General features: G+C 40.7%; 1 protein-coding gene across 1 annotated transcript in view; it reads left to right on the top strand.

Moving 5' to 3' along the window:
• Positions 1 to 22,650, top strand: part of Adamts12 (ADAM metallopeptidase with thrombospondin type 1 motif, 12) — a 325,593-nt gene that overhangs the window by 275,116 nt on the left and 27,827 nt on the right. The window contains exons 18-20 of the mRNA XM_005386164.2: positions 1,291 to 1,501; positions 11,382 to 12,494; positions 20,408 to 20,560. Coding sequence (XP_005386221.1) covers positions 1,291 to 1,501; positions 11,382 to 12,494; positions 20,408 to 20,560 — 1,477 coding nt within the window. The remainder of the gene's footprint in view (positions 1 to 1,290; positions 1,502 to 11,381; positions 12,495 to 20,407; positions 20,561 to 22,650) is intronic.

Here is a 22,650-nt window from a genome sequence, read left to right as displayed (position 1 = left end):
GTCTTTAATTGCACTGTCATGGCTGCCTCAAAGTCTTGAATTACCACCAAGTCTTGATTACCAAAACACTTACCCTTCCCAGTCATACTGATTTTGGGTAAGAGCCAGAAGTCACACGGTGCCAGATCTGGTGAATAAGATGGATGAAGACACAGTGTATAGTTTTCAGAAGCATGCCTTTCTGCTGAAGAGCACTGGGCAGCAGCATTCATTGTACAGGGGTACTTCAGCTCACAAACACTCTTGTTTGTGAACAGTTTGTTTTGTAAACATAAGCAAAATTTTGGCATTTGGCAAAATTTTGTTTCATTTGTAAACTCTGCATTGGATAACCAACACAACTGTAGCTATGTTTCCTACATGAACACAAATGTGGCCATCTTTTCCAGAATTGTGAAATAAATTAAACTCCAAGGTACCACTGTATCTTTTAGCATACTCATGAAGATACTAATGAAAGAGGACTTCCAGAACTGCTTCAGAACGTATCAAGAGCAATGTGATAAGTATATTTAAATAAGGGGGAATGTTTTGAGGAGGATTAATGACCATATGTCTTAGAATGTTTTTTAAACGTTCACCATACTTTTCAATTATACCTTGCAAATAAAACTGGATGCGTTGTGTTTATACCTACTTCACAATGAAATAGAAAATTATTTGCTTAAGAGCCTGAAACCCTAGCAATTAATTGGATCCTTTTAATACCAACAATCAAAATAACAACAAATGATAACAAATGATTAAGTTCTATAGCATAATATTAGGCTCTAGCATTCACTTCATGTGAATTAACATTTTATTAATTCCATAGTACTCGTATGAAGTTGATATTGTTATACTCATTTAACAGCTGAAGAAGCAAGACTTCAATTTGCTTGAAGTTGCATGCCAGATACCCAGAGTCCAGTTTTCTTGACAGAAAGAGGGGACATGTATATTGTTTTATATGCCTGTTTAACAACTACCTGTGCCTGTGCTCTGCTGGACCTTGGTGCTTTGATTGAACAAGATACTATGGCCCCATTTAGCTCAGCGGCAAAGCGCCTGCCTGGCAAGCGCAAGGTCGTGAGTTCAGTTCCCGGTACCGGAGAAAAACAAAACAAAAAAACAAAACAAAAAAAAAAGATACTATGGCCCCATCAGTAGATTACTCCGGAGCAGGCAGAGTATTTCCAAGAGCCTCCCAGCTCTGCAATCTGTGGCTCTCACCTACTTTCTCTTTCCAGCAGTTAAATGAACGCATGTATACTTTCAGTGATCTTTTCCCATGTTCGTGTCTGCCTGCAGGTGGTGGACAGGGGAGTGGGAAGCCTGTTCAAAAACATGTGGACCTTACGGAGAGAAGAGGCGAACAGTGCTATGCATCCAGACCATGGGCTCTGATGAGCAAGCTCTCCCGGCGACAGACTGCCAGCACCTACTGAAGCCCAAGGCCCTCAGTTCCTGTAACAGAGATATCCTGTGCCCATCAGACTGGACAGTGGGCAACTGGAGTGAGGTGAGCTCAAGCTTAGATGGAAAACTGGCATTATTCATACTTCATCAGCCCTTTACCAAGTCCTCTAATTCAAAGTGACCTAAGGGAAAGTTGCATAACAGAGAGTAGATATCACCTCTGGCCCATTTCCTGCATTTCCCACCACTCAGGATCTTGTCTTCTGTTCTTATAGGATCTTTCTTGCAACTGCCCAGTGGTCAGGTATCCACAGAGATAAAGTAGACCCTCACTACTACAAGCTCATGGAAGCCAGTTGCTAAATTGTCAGGTTTTTTGCTGGCCCGTTGTTAAACCATTAGTAGTACAAGACCCCTCATCCCACCTCAAAAACCAGTTTGGTAAACATTTATCATCATTATAGTCACATCATTATGACTGACTAAAACAAAGGAGTGTTGCTGTACTAGTGGATGATGAAAAATATACTCAACACTCAGAGAAGCTCATTGGTTTAATTAACACATATTTAGGACATCTGTTATTATCCATATAAATTCAAATAAGCATGGTGTTTTCCCAAAATTAATTTGATCTAATTCTCAGACCATAATTAAAAATGAGAGGGCTACAAGGTTATGAGAAACTCTTTGGCTTTAACTTTCTGTGGGTCACTGTGGAACCCAGTTCTACCAGGTTTTTTTATATCTCCAGAGTGATTAGGGAAAGAAAGCTTTTCTTTCACCAAGATGCATAGAATCTCCAGTGAGCTTCCTTTTGTGCACTCCAGTCAATGACATCAGGAATGACTAGAAAATAAGTGGTCTTTAAATACCACCAGGCCAGAATTTTGAGATAAATTTTCCCTCCATCTAGCAAATTGCAGAAACCCATCTGAGGACTTACCTTCAGGGAAAAGGAAAACCATTTGATTGCCACAAAAAAAGACAGTTAACTAACTGATGAATGCATGTGCAATATGATCATGTCTTGGGATAAAAAACTTTTGTGTTTAAAAATTCTCTTGAGTATAAATAAAGAAGAGTGCTTTGTATGTATAGCTTATAATCTTTTTTTTTTTTTTTTTTTTTTTCTCCGGTACCGGGAACCGAACTCACGACCTTGCGCTTGCCAGGCAGGCGCTTTTGCCGCTGAGCTAAATCCCCAGCCCCTGTATAGCTTATAAAGGTTTTCTAAAAGTAGTTCCTAAAGAATTCTAAACGTTGTATAAGCAAAGTTGTCCTCTCTGAAGATACCAATATGAAGTCAGTGTACTCATTTGAAAATAGCAGCTCGACAATCTTATTTCTAAGACTGTTTCATTAGCTCAAAATCACAAGTTAACTAACTACTTAGCTTTTAATTCTGTAAAGAATGCTCTGTTGGGTATATAGGTGCAAATAAGGAAATTGAAATATGATGTTTCTCTTGTAAAATCTTTCCATCAAATTGGAGAATTAGACCAAAAAAGGAAAAAACAAACAGGTATGCATGTAAAGAAAATATAACTGCCAACTAATACGGGTGCATTATGGATCTATGTACTGCTGCATGTACACATGTCAGCAGCAAACCAGAATATGTCCCCCTGTTATCCACTGGAAGGAATAATCATAGCATGCTGCTGTTCTGGCCTAGTAGTCCACCACCAACCTAGAATGCTGTAAATTACAGTGTTGTCAAAATAAGACTGAATGGGGAATTGTGACTGATCCATTAAATCTATTTACCAAAAATATGCTGGCTTCACCAAAAACAGTTAATAATTCTTGTCACGTAGAATTTACTAATTGCCAGAGGCTTACTGATTTCTCAAAGGACTACAGATTTCACTGAGGAGTTCTTTTTATTATGTTCCTATGTATGTGGAGCATCATAGCCTGTTTTAACCTGGAAAACTTACTCTCCCCTGCAGAACAAGGGACCAAAAGTTGGCATAATGTGATAAGTACTTGTGTCTGTGGTTCCAAAGCACAGGCATAATCATCTGACAGCATACATGGAATCTCCAGTTTCTAGCTTCCACTTGACAGAAATGAGCAGAAAGGCTGGTGGGAGAAGTGCTTTTACTTAAATCAACATCAAGAGATTCACTAAATGGGTCTTCCTTTCTTCCCTCTGCTGTCATGCTGATAACCCTTTAATAAGCTTTACTTGAATATGGTGAAATGTATTTGACAGCCTAACCCTGCCGAGCTGCTGTCTGCAAGAGAGATGATACAGCCATTATTAGTGCAAAGTATTTATTGTCTGGATTTTGCCTTGATACCAATATTGTTTGAAACAGAATAGTGCTTTGGCTGTACCTAATCCTTTGTTCTGTGCTGAGTCACCTGGGTCACCCTGGATGAGCCTGAATCTGTAAGGTAACGAGACCAAAATATCTGAGAACTGAGAAGCTCCGAGATTTCTACAGAATGACCTACCCTTGCCCATCAAGATGAGAAGAGCGAAAGGCAAATTCCTGAGTTGTTTTGCCCTATGAAGCCTTCTCCACCAACCCAAGAAATGAGGAAAGGTGTGCTTAGGAGTACCAGGTTGGCACAGGCAACCTTGACCAGCAAGGATGAGAAGGGGGAGTTCTCTTCCCAGGAAAGGCATTCCTGCCACCTGAGACTAGCCACCAATACCTCCTACCACCACGCCTAGTGTCCTACTCTAGACATCTACCCATAATCTCAAGTTTCACTAAGAATCTTATCCTGGTTTTGGTGGTTTGGAGGGTAAGAAAGGGGGACTGTATTTGTTGTGAACAAAAGCAAGATATCAAACTTTCTGGGACTCCCATTTTTTTCTACATATACTACTTCAGAGTCAGGCAGTCAACCTAGTGGTGAAGGGCATGGCCCCCAGAAAAATGGCTCCCTGGGGTCAAATCCTCACTCAGCCACTTGTAGATGAGTAGTTCTCTCTGTGGTTACCTTTAGTTTTCTCCTGTTTTACCCACATCCTCACATGTTCATTTGGCCTTCTTCCCCCACTGACTGCCAGGCAATTGGAGGTGCTATTTGGCTTGACTTGGTTTGCATATGCATGTAGCAAATGAGACTTCCAGAAACCAGGCTGTGTGTATTTGCTTATACACAACTTCTCTTTCTAAAATTGTTTCATGCACGTTATAATAAAAGGGCTTAAATGCTATAGTAGTAAAATAGAAGTCAAGGCCAGGGCTGAGAGCAGAGATTGAGATCTAGATATGAGGATAATAGGGTTGCTGTGATTAAGCTTTCAATTTATGACAGTTCATCTAGGTAACCAGTGCAATAAGGGCATCACAGTGAGCTCCATAATTCTTTCCACCGGGTAGATAGAAAAGTACTTCTCCAAGAGACATCCTTACTTTAATAAACTGCCAAAGTTCTGTGAGGATTTTAATAATGATTCCAAGATTATAATTAGAAAGTGGTTGTTCACATGTTTTCTAGAGAGTTGTATTTTTTCCACAAATGGATAGATGGATGGATAGATGGCTGGATGGATGGATGGGTGGGTGGATGGATGGATGGGTGGATGGATGGATGGATGGATGGATAGACAGATGGATGACCACTGAAAACATCAGGTAGCTAATAAATGTGTCTGGCCTTGTATATCCTGGGCAGGAGTGGAAGTGGGAAGAGAGCGCAGAGAACAACCCACATTCTAACCTGCATGTCATAAACTCATATACATTACTAGAAACTGAGTTCATCTTTCATGGGCTCAGTTTCCTGAACTGTAAACCATCCTTATACTTTTGTCAGATGGATTAAGTTTTCTAGGTTTTGTAGCTCTGGAAATCTCTGTGTGCTCTTCTACTAGTGTTAACTGTCAATCTCTCCTCACCTGTGAGGACTGGGTTATTACAAGGATTTAATGAAATAATCCGTGGAAGCACTTAGCATACTTCCTGGCAAATAGTTAATGTTCACTAATCAGTGACTTTATTGTCAATCAAGAATAAGGCCTATTTTTCATGTTACTTCAATTTTGCAAATCTTGCCTATCAACGGTATTCAAAGTTCCCAAAAGAATTGCTCTAGGGCCTCTTGCATGTTCATATACCCCTTCCTTTACCCATGGAAATTTTACACAATTGCTTTTTAAAAATCTACAAAAATGTTTGAGACTTAAAAATACTAACCAATTGCTTCCATAAAAACAAAGTGTCTAGGATACTGCCAAATAACAATAAATATTTAACTATATATTAATAGCAAATTTATTGCATATTTATATGTATTTAATACCTTTTTGAGTATTAATAATGTAGTCCTATATGTTTTTAGCCCCAATTTACAGATGAGGAAACTGAGGCATACAGATGCTTGGAAATTTACCCAAGGTCATAAAGCCACCAGTGGTAGAGCCAGGATTTGAATGAAAGCGGCAGCGCTACTACTCTGATCACTGTGCTGTACTGCATCTCAAACATCTGCAAAATATAGCAACATGACGGCTGTTAATATTCATAAGAAATGTAATATATTTGGAAATAATTTATAGATCATCTTTTCTTACTTTCCTGGAATTCCAGACTATTATGCCTAACGATTGTTGAGCTTTCAGAGACTTGAAAACTAAATGAGCTACCCTCACAAAATAATTTCAAAAGAAAAAGAGGAGAAAAGCCTCTCAAGTGGTTTCAAAACACAGAAAGAACACATTTGAGACTAGCGATGCCTTTGATTGAACAGGTGTGCAGGGATATGAGGTGGACCCTCCAAAAGCAGAGATGCTGACACTAGGAAGATCTTCAATCTGCCTTCCTTATACCTGACTCAAATGAACAAAACAATTAGATTGCTAAGAATCTGACTAATTGAAAGAATCTGAGTGAAAGCTGTTTGTGGGGGTGTTGGAGCACAGAGTAACTAAACAGACTAAAAGCCAGTTCTCATACATGAGCCCTGCTTGAATCTTTGTACAGAAGACAGGCCAACAAACACCAAGCCTGTATCTACTGCTAACTCGGAAACAAAGACAGACACGTGTGAAATCTCAAGGGAGTTTCTGAATACTGAAAGTGGCGAGAGTAAGGAGGGATAGGAGATATTTCTAAAAGTTACTTGCCCCCTGGAATCCCCATTGTAGCTAAGATCCAGGCACTCCAGGGCAACTGGCCCCTGATAATCTGACTGTGATCACCTCTGCTGTTGGCATGGATACCTGGAAGCTCCAGCTTCTCAGTTCTTTCGTACATCTGCAGCCTGCCCTCTGCCAGGCTTCCTGAGAACAGATATGCGCACTCTTGTTTGTAACAGCCACTCGGAGGAGGCCATTTGGGTGCCATGTTGATTCTCTTCATTATATCTGATATTTTTAGTTGTTGAGGACACTGAATTAGTTTTCTAGGGCTACCCTGAAAAAGCACCACAAACTAGGTGACGTAAATAGAAATTTCTTGTCTCACATTTTGAGAAGCTAGAAATCCAACATCAAGGTGTCAGCAGGGTGGGGATAATCATTTCAGAGCTGGTGGTTTTCAGGTCATCTTTGGTATTCCTTGGCTTATAAAGGCATCACCACAGTCCCCATCTTCATCTGCCCATGGTGTTTTCTGAGTCCAAATTTCTCCTTTTTATAGGAACGCTAGTCATATTGGATCAGGGCCTGTGCTAGTGATTGAATTTTGACTTGATTCCCTCTGTAAAGATCCTGTGTCCAAAGACAGTCACACTCTGAGATAACGGGCACTGGGACTTTGACACAGCTCTATTGTGTGTAGAGGGACAATTCAGCCTACCTGAGGTATCTAAGTGTTTTAGCTTACTTTCAAACTGAGTTTTAGTATGAAGTCCAATCCTTCATATATAAATTCCTAAGACTATCTATTAAATTAACGGTTTCTGTACTCAGCCCTTTAGCCTAAATCTTCTGAAAAACTCCCACTAGGATTTTGAGTAGACTCTCTCCTCACCCCAGCTCGAGGCCAGTTGTGAGCCCCACCCTCTCCGCAGTGCTCCTGAGGTAGGTGGAGTTGACCAATTTAGCGGCTGACCTCTTTCCCAGTGGGCTGCCCTGGAGGCCCTCATCCAGAAGTAGTGGCCAGGGAGGGCAAGGTAACTCCCAGAAAGGACAAGCTGCTTGCCCAGTACAGGATTTAAAATTACAAGGTAAGGGAGTTCTAAGTGTGGTGTTGTGTACTGCGTTTATCCCATCTGAAGGGCTTGACAGCTCCTAAGGAGATAAACACAGAGAAGATGTACTGAAAGAAGCACGGGGCTGATTACAAAGCAGTTCTACTTGTTCTGGCCACTGAGAAAAGACAGCTTAGTATTTAGGTCCCATTTCCTTGGTGGATAGCACCATGCTGGTGGACACATGTCCCAGTGCCAAGACATGGCATCCCCAGGCTGTTTAGGAGAGGCAGTGTCTGCTTTGCAAGGAAAAGAAAAAAGGTGGATGGAAGGAAAGGTGCTGGAGAACAGAGACTCCTCTCAGACTCTAGGACTCCATTAATGAAGTCTTGAGTTGCCATCTGGGAACAAAGCCAATAGATGCAGAACATTTGCTTTTTCAAGAGAAGCTATGAATCTGGAATTTTGTTAACATGAAATTACTAATTTTTAACATTCCAGCCAGTAACTCAGTAGTTCCACTTTTCTTGTTTATTGTTTTAAGACTGAAGAGGCCAAAGAATATATATTGATAAGCCAAATTTATTCCTTGCACTACACTTTGGAACTCCTGTTCAAGAATAATCTTTTGTTTTAAAGTATCAAATTTAATGTATTTTAACTAAAAGAAAATCTGCTGCATAGCTATTATTGCCCAGTTCTTGCAATCTGTATTAAACGACCCCATACCCATCCATTAACCCTTGTCAATCCGAATCTCTACAAATTACGCAGTAAACCAGAGAGTTCGTGGGCTTCCACAGTATCTTCCAGACCTGTGCCCTGCCACATACACTTCATCCTCAGCTCTCCTGTTGAGATGGTTCTCAGGGACAGTAGAAATTATCCTTTTGTTACAGTTGCTATGAGCATCTTCAGTGTTATTGTCATAACAGTGATTATAATAGCATCCAATGACTGTCCTGTATTTAGCATGCACTGTTTGTGATTATTGTCTTCCATAACCCTCATTGCAGCCTTGAAAGCTGGGTAATAATTTCTCTTAATTTCTAGACATGGAAGTTGATCCTTCATCACTGAATCATACAGAGTTAATAACAATGGCAGACTGAGGAATTTAAGTTATTTATCACGGGTTTTATAGTTCAGCTCTTCCCCTATATACTGTAGTTCAATACAGGAGTGAAGGGAAAATACTCATAAACTTATTCATTTTTAAAAAATTTTGTAAGGTTGAATTGTGAATTCTCACATCCCCAAGGGCATTAGAAATATTTCAAGTCAAAATAAACTAAGATGTGCTTACAGCTAATTTGCAGACAATGAAATGCAATACAACAACCATTGTTGAATTCCTATCATCTTGTTTAATGAAATTCTGTATTGTTTTTAACGTTTTTCAAATTATTTTTTATTCTCTTTAAAAAGTAAAATATAAATAAATACACCAAGAAAAGAGAGAGAGAAGAGTAAATGAAAAAAAAATGAAGAATGTCCTACCATGTTGCCATCTATTTTAATACTTCTTGGAAAGAAAAAGTGCAAGGGAGGCCGCCTGGTGCTTAAGACCCTTTGGCATGGCTCAGGGGCTCTTTACGATTCAACTTTCAACTGAGCCTGCCTGAGGCAAGCAGCATGGAAATGTGTTCAGACATGCATGGAGGATTATTTGGTTGGACTGACAAATATTTACAAACATATTTGAGAATCTGAGAGGTTCAGGTTAGAGTGTAGCAAGCAGAGAGAGACAGAATGACTAAACTGCATAGAGCAGGAAGTATCTTAATACACAAGAAGAACAGAAATCTCATGAGAAACCAGGAAGATTAACACCTCCACCCTACCCTTTCCAGGCTTCACATGAGCTGTGGAAAGTGTGGGAAACATTATTTCCTCACTACTGCTCTCCAAAACAGTTACTTGGCAGCAAGTAAGTCTGCATTTCCTGGTACATGTAGTGTTTCCCACCAAAAATTAGTACTATTATCATTGCAAACCGAGTTTGGAAGGTCAGCCTTAGAACAAGCTGTTTAAGTGTTTTGTTGACGTCTTAGTCATGGCTTTGCTGCTTGAGTTCAGTCTGCAGCTGGTCGTTCTCTTGGCTGTACCTTCCCCTGTGCTCGCAGGCATCTTTTGCCTCTCAATGGAGCTGATTTCACAGAGTTATTATACACAGTGAGTGATTTTGCTTGATGAAACAAAATAAAGAGAAAGTATTCTACATCAATATTATTTTCTTACACAGAGGAAATTGAAAGTAGGTCTTGAGAAGGTGAAGAATTTAAGCTAAAAAAATATGTATGTTCATGGATAAGAATTTTCCCATTCCTGGTTGTTAGCAGGTAAAATGATCACTTAATAAGTACGTATAAATACGTGTCTTAAGAACTGTCCTGAGAAATCTGGGTTTAGTGGTGTGTGGCTTTTATCCCAACACCCTAAGATGCTGAGGTAAGAGGATAGCAAATTCAAGCCTCGCCTGGGCAACTTACTGACTTTGAAAGCCCTTGCCTCAAAATTTTAAAAAGTAAAAAAGGGCCTAGGATGCTCCATGCAAAGACCCTAAGTTCAATCCCAGTAACACAAAAAAAGAAGAAGAAGAAATAAAATGTTTGGTCAAATGAACAAGGAGATTCCTTGATAGCTACTTGCACAGAGTATCATATTGCTAGCAGGGAAGGTTTATTATGTGGAGTAAATCTGATTCTTACTCTGAGAGTGACTTTCAGCCTTTCATCCAAGTTCCTAGGCCTTGGGCTCTTCTGTTTAGAAGATAGAATAATAATTACTGCCTCATAAATCCCACAGAGCGAATGCAATCATTACACAGAGAAATGACTTGAAACCCCTGGGAATCCACTGAGTATTATGCAGTTTCATCCTTAAGAAACCTGTCTTGAGGTCAGACATTCAAGACAGAAAAATGTAAAACAGCCAGTGCTGGATTCATGTTCAAGTGGCAGGTCTTTAATGGTTGATATAAAATGTCATTGAAAATGAAAGCTAAAAATACACCAGTGTGATAAAAGTATGGGTTATTCAAAACATTTAAACTATGCGGCAACTACATATGACTTGCAGCTGCTGGACAATGAAATGAACACTTTCTGTTATGAATTCTGAGGAAGGAAGAAGTAATCCTGTCAGGATTCCCCCAAAGAAGTCTAGCTGCCTGTGCTGGGCGATGGTCTACTGTGGAGGGAAAAGAGGGTGACATGCCACTACCACGATGCGTATATTAGCACCATGCTAAGGGGCTGACCTAACTTTTTGGGTGACCCACATTTGATTAACCATTCATCTCTAATTTTCAGAAAAGGTCTTGGAACCATGAATATATGTGAGTATGGTGATTGCCGAGCTTTTAATCTCATTCTGAGTGGCATAGGCAAGTGATTATAATACTCAAGAGAAAGTACATTAATTATAATATTTTCTAAGTAGAATGAGATTCAGTATAACTAACTTAATAGATTCCTGAGACTATGTAAACATTTCATGTTAATTTAATAATACCACAACCTTAGAAAAGAGACAATGTTACTCACTATTGCTAAAGAAATTGGGTGATTTGTTTAAATCATTGCACTCCTGTTGGATCCTACTATCCAATGTTCAAAGCAAAAAGACTTCAGCTTGACTACATCATGGTTTATGTTTTCAGCTTGGGAAGAATAACTGGGTAGTCCTGAGCCCCACTTTGTCTCTTAGAGATACATATTTTCATGGAAAATTAAAAGAGCACCGAAACTAGATGTAGAGATAGAAGACAATGTGAGCTGTATGTCTAGCTGCCACTGGGCCTGTCTTAATGAGCTAAAAACCCAGCCAGGAGAATGAAAACAGTTTTTCCTGCTAGACTAACAGCTGTCTTTCTTTCCCAGTGCTCTGTTTCCTGTGGTGGTGGAGTGAGGATTCGCAGTGTCACTTGTGCCAAGAACCAAGGTGAACCATGTGACAAGACAAAGAAACCAAATAGCAGAGCTCTGTGCGGCCTTCAGCAATGCCCATCAAGTCGGCGAGTTCTGAAACCCAACAAAGCCACAATTCCCAGTGGGAAAAATCTACCAACATCTGAGCAAGACCCCTTAAGCCCCACCCCTTCATCCCAGCCCACACTGCTGGCCACACCCACAGTGCCTGAGACTCTGAGCACAAGCACTCAGGCAGTCAGCAGCCCCAGTCCCACCACAGCTTCCACAGAGGGAGACTTGGGTGGAGAATGGTGGCAAAATAGTTCAAGCCATACGGAACTGGACTCCCACTATCTCATTCCTACTGGAAGCACTTCTCAGCCCATCCTCACTTCCTGGGCTTTGGATATCCAGGCCAATGATGAAAATGGTGCTAATTCAGATACCAGTCCTACCTCAGATGGAGACATAGTAGCTACAACAAGTGGTCTTGACTTGTCATCTTCCAGCAGTCCTGGGACTTGGCAGATAACTCCATTCTACAACACCTTGACAAAAGATCCAGAAATGGAGATTCACAGTGGCTCAGGGGAAGGCAGTGAAAAGGCTGAGAACAAAGAGGAAAGCAATTCTGTAATATGGACCAAGATCAGACTACCTGGAAATGATGATCCGATGGAAAGAAGTACAGAAAGCCCACTTGGACCTCCACCAACACCTCCTGATGGTGATGGGCCATTGTGGTATCCCTTCAGCACAGCGATGGAAGGGTCACTACCTGGTCAAAGACCCAGTACCTTTACAGATGGGACACCCAGGACTGAGGGAATGATTACTGAAAAGCCAAGTAACACTCCATTCCCTGTTGAAGAAGAGCACCAGCCAACACCCTCAGAAAAGTCAGTAAATCATAACCACCTAGAACTTCCAAACATGAATCGAACACAAGGCTCTGGACCAGTTCTGACTGAGGAAGATGCAACTAGTCTGATTGCTGAAGGCTTTTTGCTGAATGCCTCCAATTACAAGCAGCTTGCTGAGGACCACAGCCCTGCATACTGGATCGTTGGAAACTGGAGTGAGGTAAGAGGTCTGATTTCCTATGCCAGGCTGGATTCTACATAGAAAACTCCAGAAATGTTGTATGCTTGTGCAAACTCTAAAGTAAACTCTCATCAAAGTGCAGCCTAATGTGGAAAAAGTGAAGTGATCAGGTACATCCTAACACCTCTAATGAAAGAGAAAAAAGAGCACATATAATAAGGGGAAAAGAACATATACGGTGAGATGCACTTTAAAAAGTCTGGATTAAGTCAGGAGGCCTGGGTCAGTCAACTGTGTGATTATGGAGAATTCAGTCATCTTTCTGAACTTGCTTTTTATCTGCAAAATGAGAAGGCCAGTGTAGAAGAGAATGATAGGGCTAGTGCAGATCATCTCTACTGCTCCTTGGGGCTATAAAACTACAGTGATCCTAGGATGCAGCACAGCTAAAAGTGTCTGACTTCACATTTTAATCAAAAAACTAATGAGACCTGGTTTAAAACCTGTGCAATAAGATTGGGGGTATAGTCCTGTGGTAAATTGTTTGCCTAGCATGTGGGAAGCCCTGTGTTCAATCCGCAATACTGGGGAAAAACGAAAACCAAGAACAGTGAAGTAACCACAAGTATACTCACTTTAAAAGACTTCTAAAGTTCACTCTATCAATGATAGCTTTCTCTTTTGTCTGAATATTTGCATTTTAAAAAATCACTTTCAGTATTGAAATAATAGGAAGGAAGAAAACAAATACGTGACAAACTGTTGGCCCCCATTTTTGGGTTTCAGAAAATTGGATAGATATTTTTTCCATTTCTAGAACTAATGACATCCTTTGAAACACCAAAATCATTTCTCACCTATGTGAATTCCCAATGCATATTATGAACTTGATAAAATAATGTGACAACTCAAAAGAGGACTTTGTGGCAAAGTAATCACATGGTGAAATCATTCAGCATTTTTATAACAATTTGTGTCTCATTTCCCCAGCTAAAGAGACATGAAATATTAGCAGTTAATATAAAAATAACAATGTAAAAAGCATGTTAATTTCTAAACTATTTTTGCATGTAGTCTCACATTTTTCTTTTTGAAATCCTAGAGAGTAAGTAATGTCTTATTTATACTAATTTGCAAATAGGGAAACTAAGATATTTAATGGTTAAGTAACTCCTCTAAGGGCACACTTTTCAGTTGGATCATGAGCAGTTTAATATTGTTCTCTCTGTCTAGTAAATTGCAGCATCAGCTGACAATGTGCAGAATATTTTGCATAACTTAATCAGCTTTGCTGGTCATAGAATTGATTATTCTAATTATAAATAGGTAAATTCAAACCCCCAAATGTTTTGCACCAAATACCATAAATATTTATATTTGAACAATGTTTACCCATTGATTGATGTTTTATTTCTAAAGTGAGTTATCACATTTTCTACATGAGTAAACAATCTTATTATCTCTATTCACAAGAACCTAGCTTCAGGGATAAACAAGATTTCCATGCTATGGTAATTAATTTGCTGAAAAGAAATAAATGACTCTTGAGATCCAGGCATTTTAGTCATATTTCTTTCCTAATCAGTTCTAAAAGGTTTTCAGCAATAGGAAGATGTTGACACTGGACATTTATAAAACATGGAGCACGCTTTATAAGCATGATTTTATGTTAACTAGCATGACATCACTCATTTAAACCTTACCACAACTGTGAGAGATTGGCAATATTTTCCCTGTACTTCAAGGTAAATAAACTGAGTCTGAAAGAAGATAAGTAGCCTGAATCATGTGCACCATGAGTGATGGAGCAGGGATTTGAACTTAGAGAGACAGACATCCGAACCCAGGATTACTGGCTTTGCAAACCAGGAAACATCACCATTCTCTATCTCTTTGTTTCTTCTTTAGACCTATTACCTATAAAAACAGTGCCAATTATGTGGTGGACATGGGTGAGAAAATGAGAAAATCACGTAGTTCATAAGCAAATATTTTATAATAACACTGAGGACAATCATGATCACTTGTGAGGTCACGTGGACAAATGGTCTCTATGATACCCACACAGTGGGTTCAGTCCAGAGCTAGATATTTTGAAATAACATTGATCTGTGGGCAGTTTTTTGGAATGATATCTTTTCAAATAGCCCTCTCAAAATGTATCTTTCCTTCAAAAACATGCTGTTTCCCTAAAGGGCATATACACAGGCTTTCTGTCTTCCTGCAGTCAAAGCAGTTTAGATGGTAAGTGACCTTTGTAGACTGATTGGGTTTCATTGGCAGGATCTCTGGCACATCCAAGTGATCACTAGCAGAGGTCTATGTGTATCAATCTGAGGTTCTGGAGAGTGGCAAGAACCATAGATAAAATATGGTAGCTGTGCGCAGTGAGTGGAAGTTAGAAACTTGAAAGTAAGTGAGCTTACCAAATAACAAAACTATAGGCTACAAAGAGCAGTGGGCTAGGGATGGACTCGGGAAAACACCAATAACTTAAGAGCTGACTGACAAAAATATCCCACAAGAAAGAGTAATAAAGAATCGTCCAATGTTTTAAGATATACACAAAGAAATAGGATGTGGGTGATGTCTAGGAGCAAAAGGGGTAGCAGTGGACTTACTGGATTTGATCATCTGCAAGTCACAGGAGACTTTGGGGAGAACAATTTCAGCTGAGATCCAGGGAAACAGTAAATTGCAATTAAAATTGGGAGCTTTTAGGAATCTATGACAGTCATCAGATTGGGCCCTATATTAGGACTTTTAATAAAATTGGAGAGGGGCTGGGGATTTAGCTCAGCGGCAAAGCGCCTGCCTGGCAAGCGCAAGGTCATGAGTTCGGTTCCCGGTACCGGAGAAAAACCAAAAAAATAAAAAAATAAAAAAATAAAATAAAATAAAATAAAATTGGAGAGACCTTTCTTGCTCCACAAGTTAATACAAGATTTTTTTAAGTAGCTGTGGGATGATCCAGAAATTAGTTTTCTTTCTTATCCTCTCATCTTTTCATTCATCTTCAAATCTCAGGCCAGTTGTAGAACTACTCAATTTAAATATGTCATAATGATTTTTGTTCTGAGGATATTTAATACATGTTAATTGACAAATGTTAACTGATTCCATGAAAATTACTACATCCAAAGTAAACCAACCACAAAAAAGTGCACATCAACCACCATGATATTTTAGCTCAAAGGTTAATATAGTTTGACTCTAGTAAATCAACATACAGATAATTAATTTTGTCTCAAATGTCATCATTTGACTTTGACAGAAATAGTCTTAATCCATCATAGCTAAGCAGAATGTTGGCAACAGTGGTAGAGCCACTAATGGCTGTTAATGCCAAGCAGTTTTCTCAAAAAAAAAAAAAAAAACACAGAAGGAATTAGCCCACTGCATAGTTTTCCAGAGTTACAGAGATATCAAGAACTGGAGTTCAACATTAGGTGAGCGTTGCCTTCATGACTGTGCTTGGTGCCTGCTGCCTTCATACATGTTTCTTTTGAGGTAAAAAGTTTTAAAATAGAATTGCCAGGGTGAATCAGGGCCAAGAATGGAAGCTTTGGGTTTTGAGATTCTCACTCCTCATTTTTGGCCCTGCCTGTTCTTGAAACTATTTATTTAGGGTTTCTTTATAATGGGCTGCTTGCTCTCAGTGACCCACATCTTAGAAACTCCAGAGTCAACACTGATATCAATCTTCTCTGTCCCATTTAAAATTAAACTACTAATAGTCTTCCATGACAGTGTCACCTCATCCTCTCTGTCATCTCCTTGACTTCCTGTTAGTTTAAGGCCCAATGTTTTCCCATTTGATGGTCAGAAGGATTTAGAAGTAAATAGGGATGCGTTTCTCAGGAAAGGAGGCTGAAACCAGCATCCAAAGTCTGAGAACCAAGAATGTTAAAGGGAAGTCTCTTACAAGGAAGAATTGTACAGTCTAAGGCACCATCAGTACCCCAGGCACTGAGAATGCAGCACCCCTGGTTCCTACTTTCATCTAGGATAACTGCCCCTCCTGCCTCCCTCATCTGTACACTCCATTTTCTCCCTTCTCAAGTCTTCCACACGTGACTGTAAAAGATGTGAGACTGCCAAGTCTGCCTTCCAAACAGAATGTTCCAATCATTCTAGAGTTCTGCTTACAGGCAGGTCCAACATGTGGCCCATGGGTTGGACACAGCTATGTTATAATAAAATTATTTTTAAACATTTTGTTACTTTTGTACATTAACTATACCATTTATTTTATGTTCAGGCCAGTACAATTCCTCTTCACTCAGTGCAGCCCAGGCAAATCAGGCATATCTACCCCATAGGCCCCAGGTTGGACAAGCCTGCATGCTTCCTCATTAGATACAAGATAAGACAAAATCCACTCTAGCTTAGCATCCAATGGCCTTCACAACCTTACATCTGGCTCTCAAACCTTACTACCTCCAACTCTGCATCATCCACCTTGTGCTTCAATAAATCTAAATTGCTCAATTTCCTTTAACCCTCTCCCCATCCAGTGTGTTATTCATGCTGTTTCCTCTGCTTGAGATTTCCTCTCCTCCTTTATCCTTTCAAATCCTACCTATTCTTCAGAATCAAGTTTTGAGATTTCTCTTCCATTAAGCTGTTTGATTGCTAAGCCAGGAAGGCATATCTAAAGTTCACTAGGCGTTGGCTGGAATCTTTCTTAGACATACTCCCACTTTCTGTCCTGTTTTGCAAGACTGTCTAAGACTCCCCTTATATATCACATACTTCTTTTACTAATTATCATTTCAAAAATTAAATAATTGGTGTAACAACTAAGTTAACACTATAGAGAGGCATACAGCTTGAAACTGAACTTTTTGGATTTGAATCTTGACTCCCTTGCTAACAGTATGCCCTTATTCTTTCTCAGTTTCCTCATCTGTAAAATGAGGATGATGATAATTCCTGACTTGTAAGATTATAAGCTAACAGGAACAACTGTTTCTAAGGTACTCAAAGAGTGTCAGACATATGGAAGGTACAAAACAGAAAACTTAGGTGCCATGCAGTGTGTGTGGGTAGGGCTTTTATTTCGATAGGAATGCACCTCTCCTTGAATTGCTGCATCGTCATTCAGTCAGATCCCTTGGGCCAGTCAGTGAGACACAGGCTGTACAGTCCTGAGGAATGGAAGTGACAGCATGATTTTCCACAGCCTTTCAGAGCAGCCTTCACAGGATGCTGATGTGACCTAAGCATCAGTTCCACCTCTGAACCCCCAGCACCTGCTCCTTGACCTGGTCAATACTTTGCTCTAAAGAAATTAACTGTGACAAGGATGTATAAAATAAAGCTGTTCTTCAGCCTCTCTAGGGTTCTCGTTTCTTATCCCTTCTCCCACTCCCAATTTGCTGAAACTAATTTAAGAAATAAAACTCTAATTGACAGAATCCCACTTTTACTTTTACTATGTTCCACAAGCTTCCACTTTTCAGTTTGCCTTTGGACTGTTTCTTGCCTAAATAGAAACTATCAAAAGAATGAAACAAATTTCTGTTCATGAGTAGTACTAGATGGAGTCTCATTGACAGTGTGCGTGTATTTGTAATATAAACATGGTATAAACAACTGCAGCCATCACTTGAGATTTAACAAGACCATTATTGGCCTGAAAATTTGCTCTCAACAATTTTTCTGGATCTGGCCAAATGTCATATTTTCCCTCTACATCATAATATGCAACTAACAGTATTCTGTCTGTATGACCTTCAGTGTGGCTCTTGCACTCTGTTGATCCCGAGTATCTGGACAGTGGGGCTTGTGGTACTGTGCTCACAGTTGTGTGGCATTTAAGAGATAGAGCACTGACTATATGTGCAGCATCGCACTTGGAAGTCTTCTTTCGTCCTTACGACAACCCACTGAAGGAGGGAGGTCCTAGCATTACCATCAGTTTTACAGGCTTCAGAGAGTTGGGAAACTGTGAAAGATCACACTGTTAGCAACTGCAGAACTGTAATTGTACCTTCAACTGAAAGATTTTACTGATCTCAGCCTGGCTTGTCAGGCACCTGCTGCAGTGTCAGCGGAAAGCTGGCTGGTCTGGGCTGGCCTGGGCTGGGTTACCTGGGTCTGTTTCACATCAACTCTCACCCCCCAGCAGCAGGTAGCCCAGGTTTAATCTCATGGTAAAGCAGGGATTGAAGGGCTAGGACAAAAAGTAAGACCTTTTGGGAACTAGCACATCATGCACTGCATCCTGTCAGCCAAAACAAAGAACAGCCTTAGCTCAAGAGCTGAGGAAATAGACTTCATCTCTTCATGAGAGAAGCAATGAAGTCCTTTTGCAAAGGGCATCAATGAAAGGGAGCATGGAGAGCGGGACCACTGGTGCACTCTGTGTTGATGCACTTCAGTGGTTATCAGCTCCACTACATGGATGTGGTACAAAGGAGAAGGAAAGGAGCTTATGAAAGACACAAATCAAATTCTAAAGAATTTTAAGGAAGAGACAAGACCGCCTCTATATAAATAAGTCTTTGGGTAAGATGATGGCATAGGCTATTTCTACTTTTTCCTTTCTATGATGCCACAATTTCTGCTTCTAAGGACTCTATTATGTGATATATATATATATATATATATATATATAGTAAGAATTTGCACTAAATGTAACAAAAATTATATGGTGGATGAAGATGCAGCAAAAGAAACATAAGGCTTGTGTTGGTTTAGATAACTCATCAAAAGAAACATTCAGAGTGGAACTTCTTCAACATCTTTTAAAAGTAACCTTATGTTTCATGTGTGCTTAGACAACACCTCTTCTGAAGATAAGTAGAAGAAAGGAAGTAAGGAAAATCAACCCTACAAAATAGCCAGGGATATAGCTCAGCAGCATACGTGCCTGCCTGGCAAGTGCAAGGTCCTGAGTTTGATTCCCAGTACCAAAAAAAAAGAATAAGGCAGTTACAATGGAAGAAATTATGAGCAAAATTTTGCATAATCTTCAAGGTGACCCTAAGCTAAACTTGGAATATTTAAGGTTTATAAATAAATGAAAACACCCTGAAAGAAATGGGCTATACATATTGGCAAAAGATGACCGATTTAGTCACTACCATGGATCAAGCAGTGAAAATATCTCTCTGTAACATCTTTCCAAGTCCAGGCATGGTCTGAGGGCCAAACGCAATGACATCACCTGTGGTCTTGTTTGTTTGTTTGTTTGCTTCTGGTACCAGGAACTGAACTCACAACCTTGTGCTTGCCAGGCATGCGCTGTGCCACTGAGCTAAATTCCCAGCCCTGTGGTCTTGTTTGAAATGCAAAATGTCAGCCCCACTACAGATCTGCGGTATCAGAATCCGCATTTGGCAAGACCTTGGGTGTTTCTTATTGGCAGTAGAGATTAAGGAGCACCGCTGTAAGGGACATCATATGAAATTAGTGGGGGGCAGAAATGCATCTTACTGCTTGGGCAAGCCAACTCTCTGAGCTTATTCCCTTTATCTACATTGCATGACACCAGTCTACCCCACACAGAAAGGGTTCAGTGAGATGGCACCATTGCAGGACTAGATGGCTATGAGGAAAGAAGCAGCTGCTGGGATCTCACATCCATTCTGAGCAGCATTGGTATGAAACATAGCGATGGGTCTGCCACCTCCGAGGTCTTCATGCCAAGAGAAATTCTATAGGCAAACATATTTTTATTTGCACTAGATTTTTCTCCTACATATAAGTCACGGATTCTCAACTCTACCACTTCCTAAAGACAGCTGGGGAAACATGTTTTGATACTGGTCCCTAGGCCTCACACCCAGAGACTTAGATTAATTTGTGTGGGTGTGGGCCGCAGCACTAATCTCACTCGCACACTTTGCAGGCTGTCTTAGCAGCGGGCAGAGACAGCCCCTTCCCCCCGGGTCCTGGTGATGAAAGCTGCGCTCAGCCGCTGTCTTCTCTCCTCATGTCTGCAGTGCTCCACCACGTGCGGGTTGGGCGCCTACTGGAGAAGCGTGCAGTGCAGCACGCAGGTGGACACTGACTGTGCGGCCCTCCCGAAGCCCGACCCTGCGAAGAAATGTCACCTCCGCCCGTGTGCCGGCTGGCTAGTGGGAAACTGGAGCAAGGTAATGTGTCAGGTGGTGTCCGGGCTGGGAGGAATCTTACATACACACTTGCTGAAGGTGCTTTCTCCTCTCCTTCCCTGCTTCCCTGCCATGTAATGAATGAATAAGTTACAGGTGCCAAGTGTGGGCTGAGATACGCAAAAGTCTTGGAAATGCAGAGGTTCTATTAACTCACACAGTTTTAACTGCTTGTCCTTTCCCTTACAAGATAAGCTACAATAAAAAGTTAAATTTGCGTAATTAATTGCTTTGTGCAGCATGCAGTGTTATTTCTAAATTGCTTCAATTTAGCATCATAATGAATAATTATATATCATCACATATGTAATTAAATTACAACTCAGCAGCGCTTCACAAAACAAATACAGTTTAATCTGCCAGACCTAAATTGGAAAAGAAAGCCAAGACATAAAGAATAGTTTGGTCTTTAAAAATATATTTCCGTTATTGCAGAGTGATTTTACAGTTTTTGCTAACCTGACTTTGGTGTGCTATCTGCAGAATCCCTCAGGAAATGAATGTGTCAGATCATCAGATTAGTCAGCCTTGGTGCTCTGAGGCACTAATCAGGCCCAATCTGCCTCTGACCTTGGAAGGGCCGAGCCAGCCCTTGGGAGGTCCACTGAAGCTACAAGATGCTAGAGAGGTGGGATTTCTGGCTGGCTAGCAGGTAAGAAGAGCAGAGATAACAGCTGTGCACGCAGCTGCTGTGCCACAGAAGATGTAGGAGTCCCTGTAGGTCCCTACCTTCCCCAAAGAACATGGCAGCTCAATGCAGGAAAAGGGAAAAGAAAGAGCTACTCAGGAAACTTGGAGAGGCTGGTGACCCTAGGTGTTAGCTCCTTTGCTTGTAGAAAGCTGGGGACCCCAAACAGGACCATGAGATGTGTCACTGGATATCTCTGGTTCTTCTGGGTGACTTCTGCATACAGGACAATGGAATGTCCCAGACCTGCCATAGGATGCCTCCATAAAGTAAGGCTCTGAGATTGGGAAAGACAGGCTGCCCCTTAAGAAAATTACTGCTTGGCTTAGTTATTTTTCTCTCATTGCTGGGACAAAATACGCAACACCCAAAGTTAAAGAGGAAAAGGTTTTTTAGCTCACAGTTTGTAGAGGTTCCAGTCCATAATTGTCTGGCTCCAAGACAGAGTGACACACGGCAGAGGGGCAACAGTTCTTGGTGGCTGGGGAGGGGAAAGACAGCAAAACCAGCAAGAGCAAAATGAGTAAAACAAACCTTTTTCTGCCCCTTTTATCTTATCCAAACTGCTGGGATTAGGTGCCAACTCAGTCTGTGAAGTTATTGAGAAATCACTCAGCCTTAACCCCAGCATCTATAATCTCAGCATTGCGCTATGAATCAGTCACAAATTCTAGATTCAGCTACCATCAAAAAAGTCTGGCCCCCATGACTGCATGAGGCTTTGAGGGGACATCTAGACAGAAACTGTAACAGCATTCACTCTGCTGACACCTGCCAACCTCAGTTTCTCCCATTTTTCTTTCAAGAATGAATACAGGCTCTTTATATCCCTCTTCCAACTCACAGCAAACTCAGAAACCAGCAAGCACTGAACACCTAGCTACAGATTCTCCTCCATATCCTGAAAAATCTCAAAAATATAGGAAACACCTTATATCTCTGACCTTGCCAGATGTTCAAGCCCTAAATACTTCTCTCCTCTCACTGAGAGTAGTGATTTTCTTGGAAATTACATGGCTTATAGGAAGGACAGGCTTATAGGCTATAGGAAGGATGCACGAAATAGATTGTACTTCAGAAAGCTCAGCTCCACCCTGGGAACTCTACCTGGCATCAACTCTGAATGACAGACTGAGGAGCTCATCTCTGGGGTCAGGGCTCTGCAGACCAGCACCCCTCTTCTCTCTCTTCTCTCTCTTCTCTTCTCTTCTCTTCTCTTCTCTTCTCTTCTCTTCTCTTCTCTTCTCTTCTCTTCTCTTCTCTCCTCTCCTCTCCTCTCCTCTCCTCTCTTCTCTCTTTTCTCTTCTCTCTCTTCTCTTCTCTCTCTTCTCTCTTCTCTCTTCTCTCTTCTCTCTTCTCTCTTCTCTCTCCTCTCTTCTCTCTC

The sequence above is a fragment of the Chinchilla lanigera genome, unplaced genomic scaffold (assembly GCF_000276665.1).
Source record: "Chinchilla lanigera isolate Chin_1 unplaced genomic scaffold, ChiLan1.0 scaffold00025, whole genome shotgun sequence".
Classification (NCBI taxonomy): Eukaryota; Metazoa; Chordata; class Mammalia; order Rodentia; family Chinchillidae; genus Chinchilla; species Chinchilla lanigera.
The sequence above is the reverse complement of the archived record's forward strand: the minus strand, read 5'-3'. Positions and strand labels throughout refer to the sequence as shown.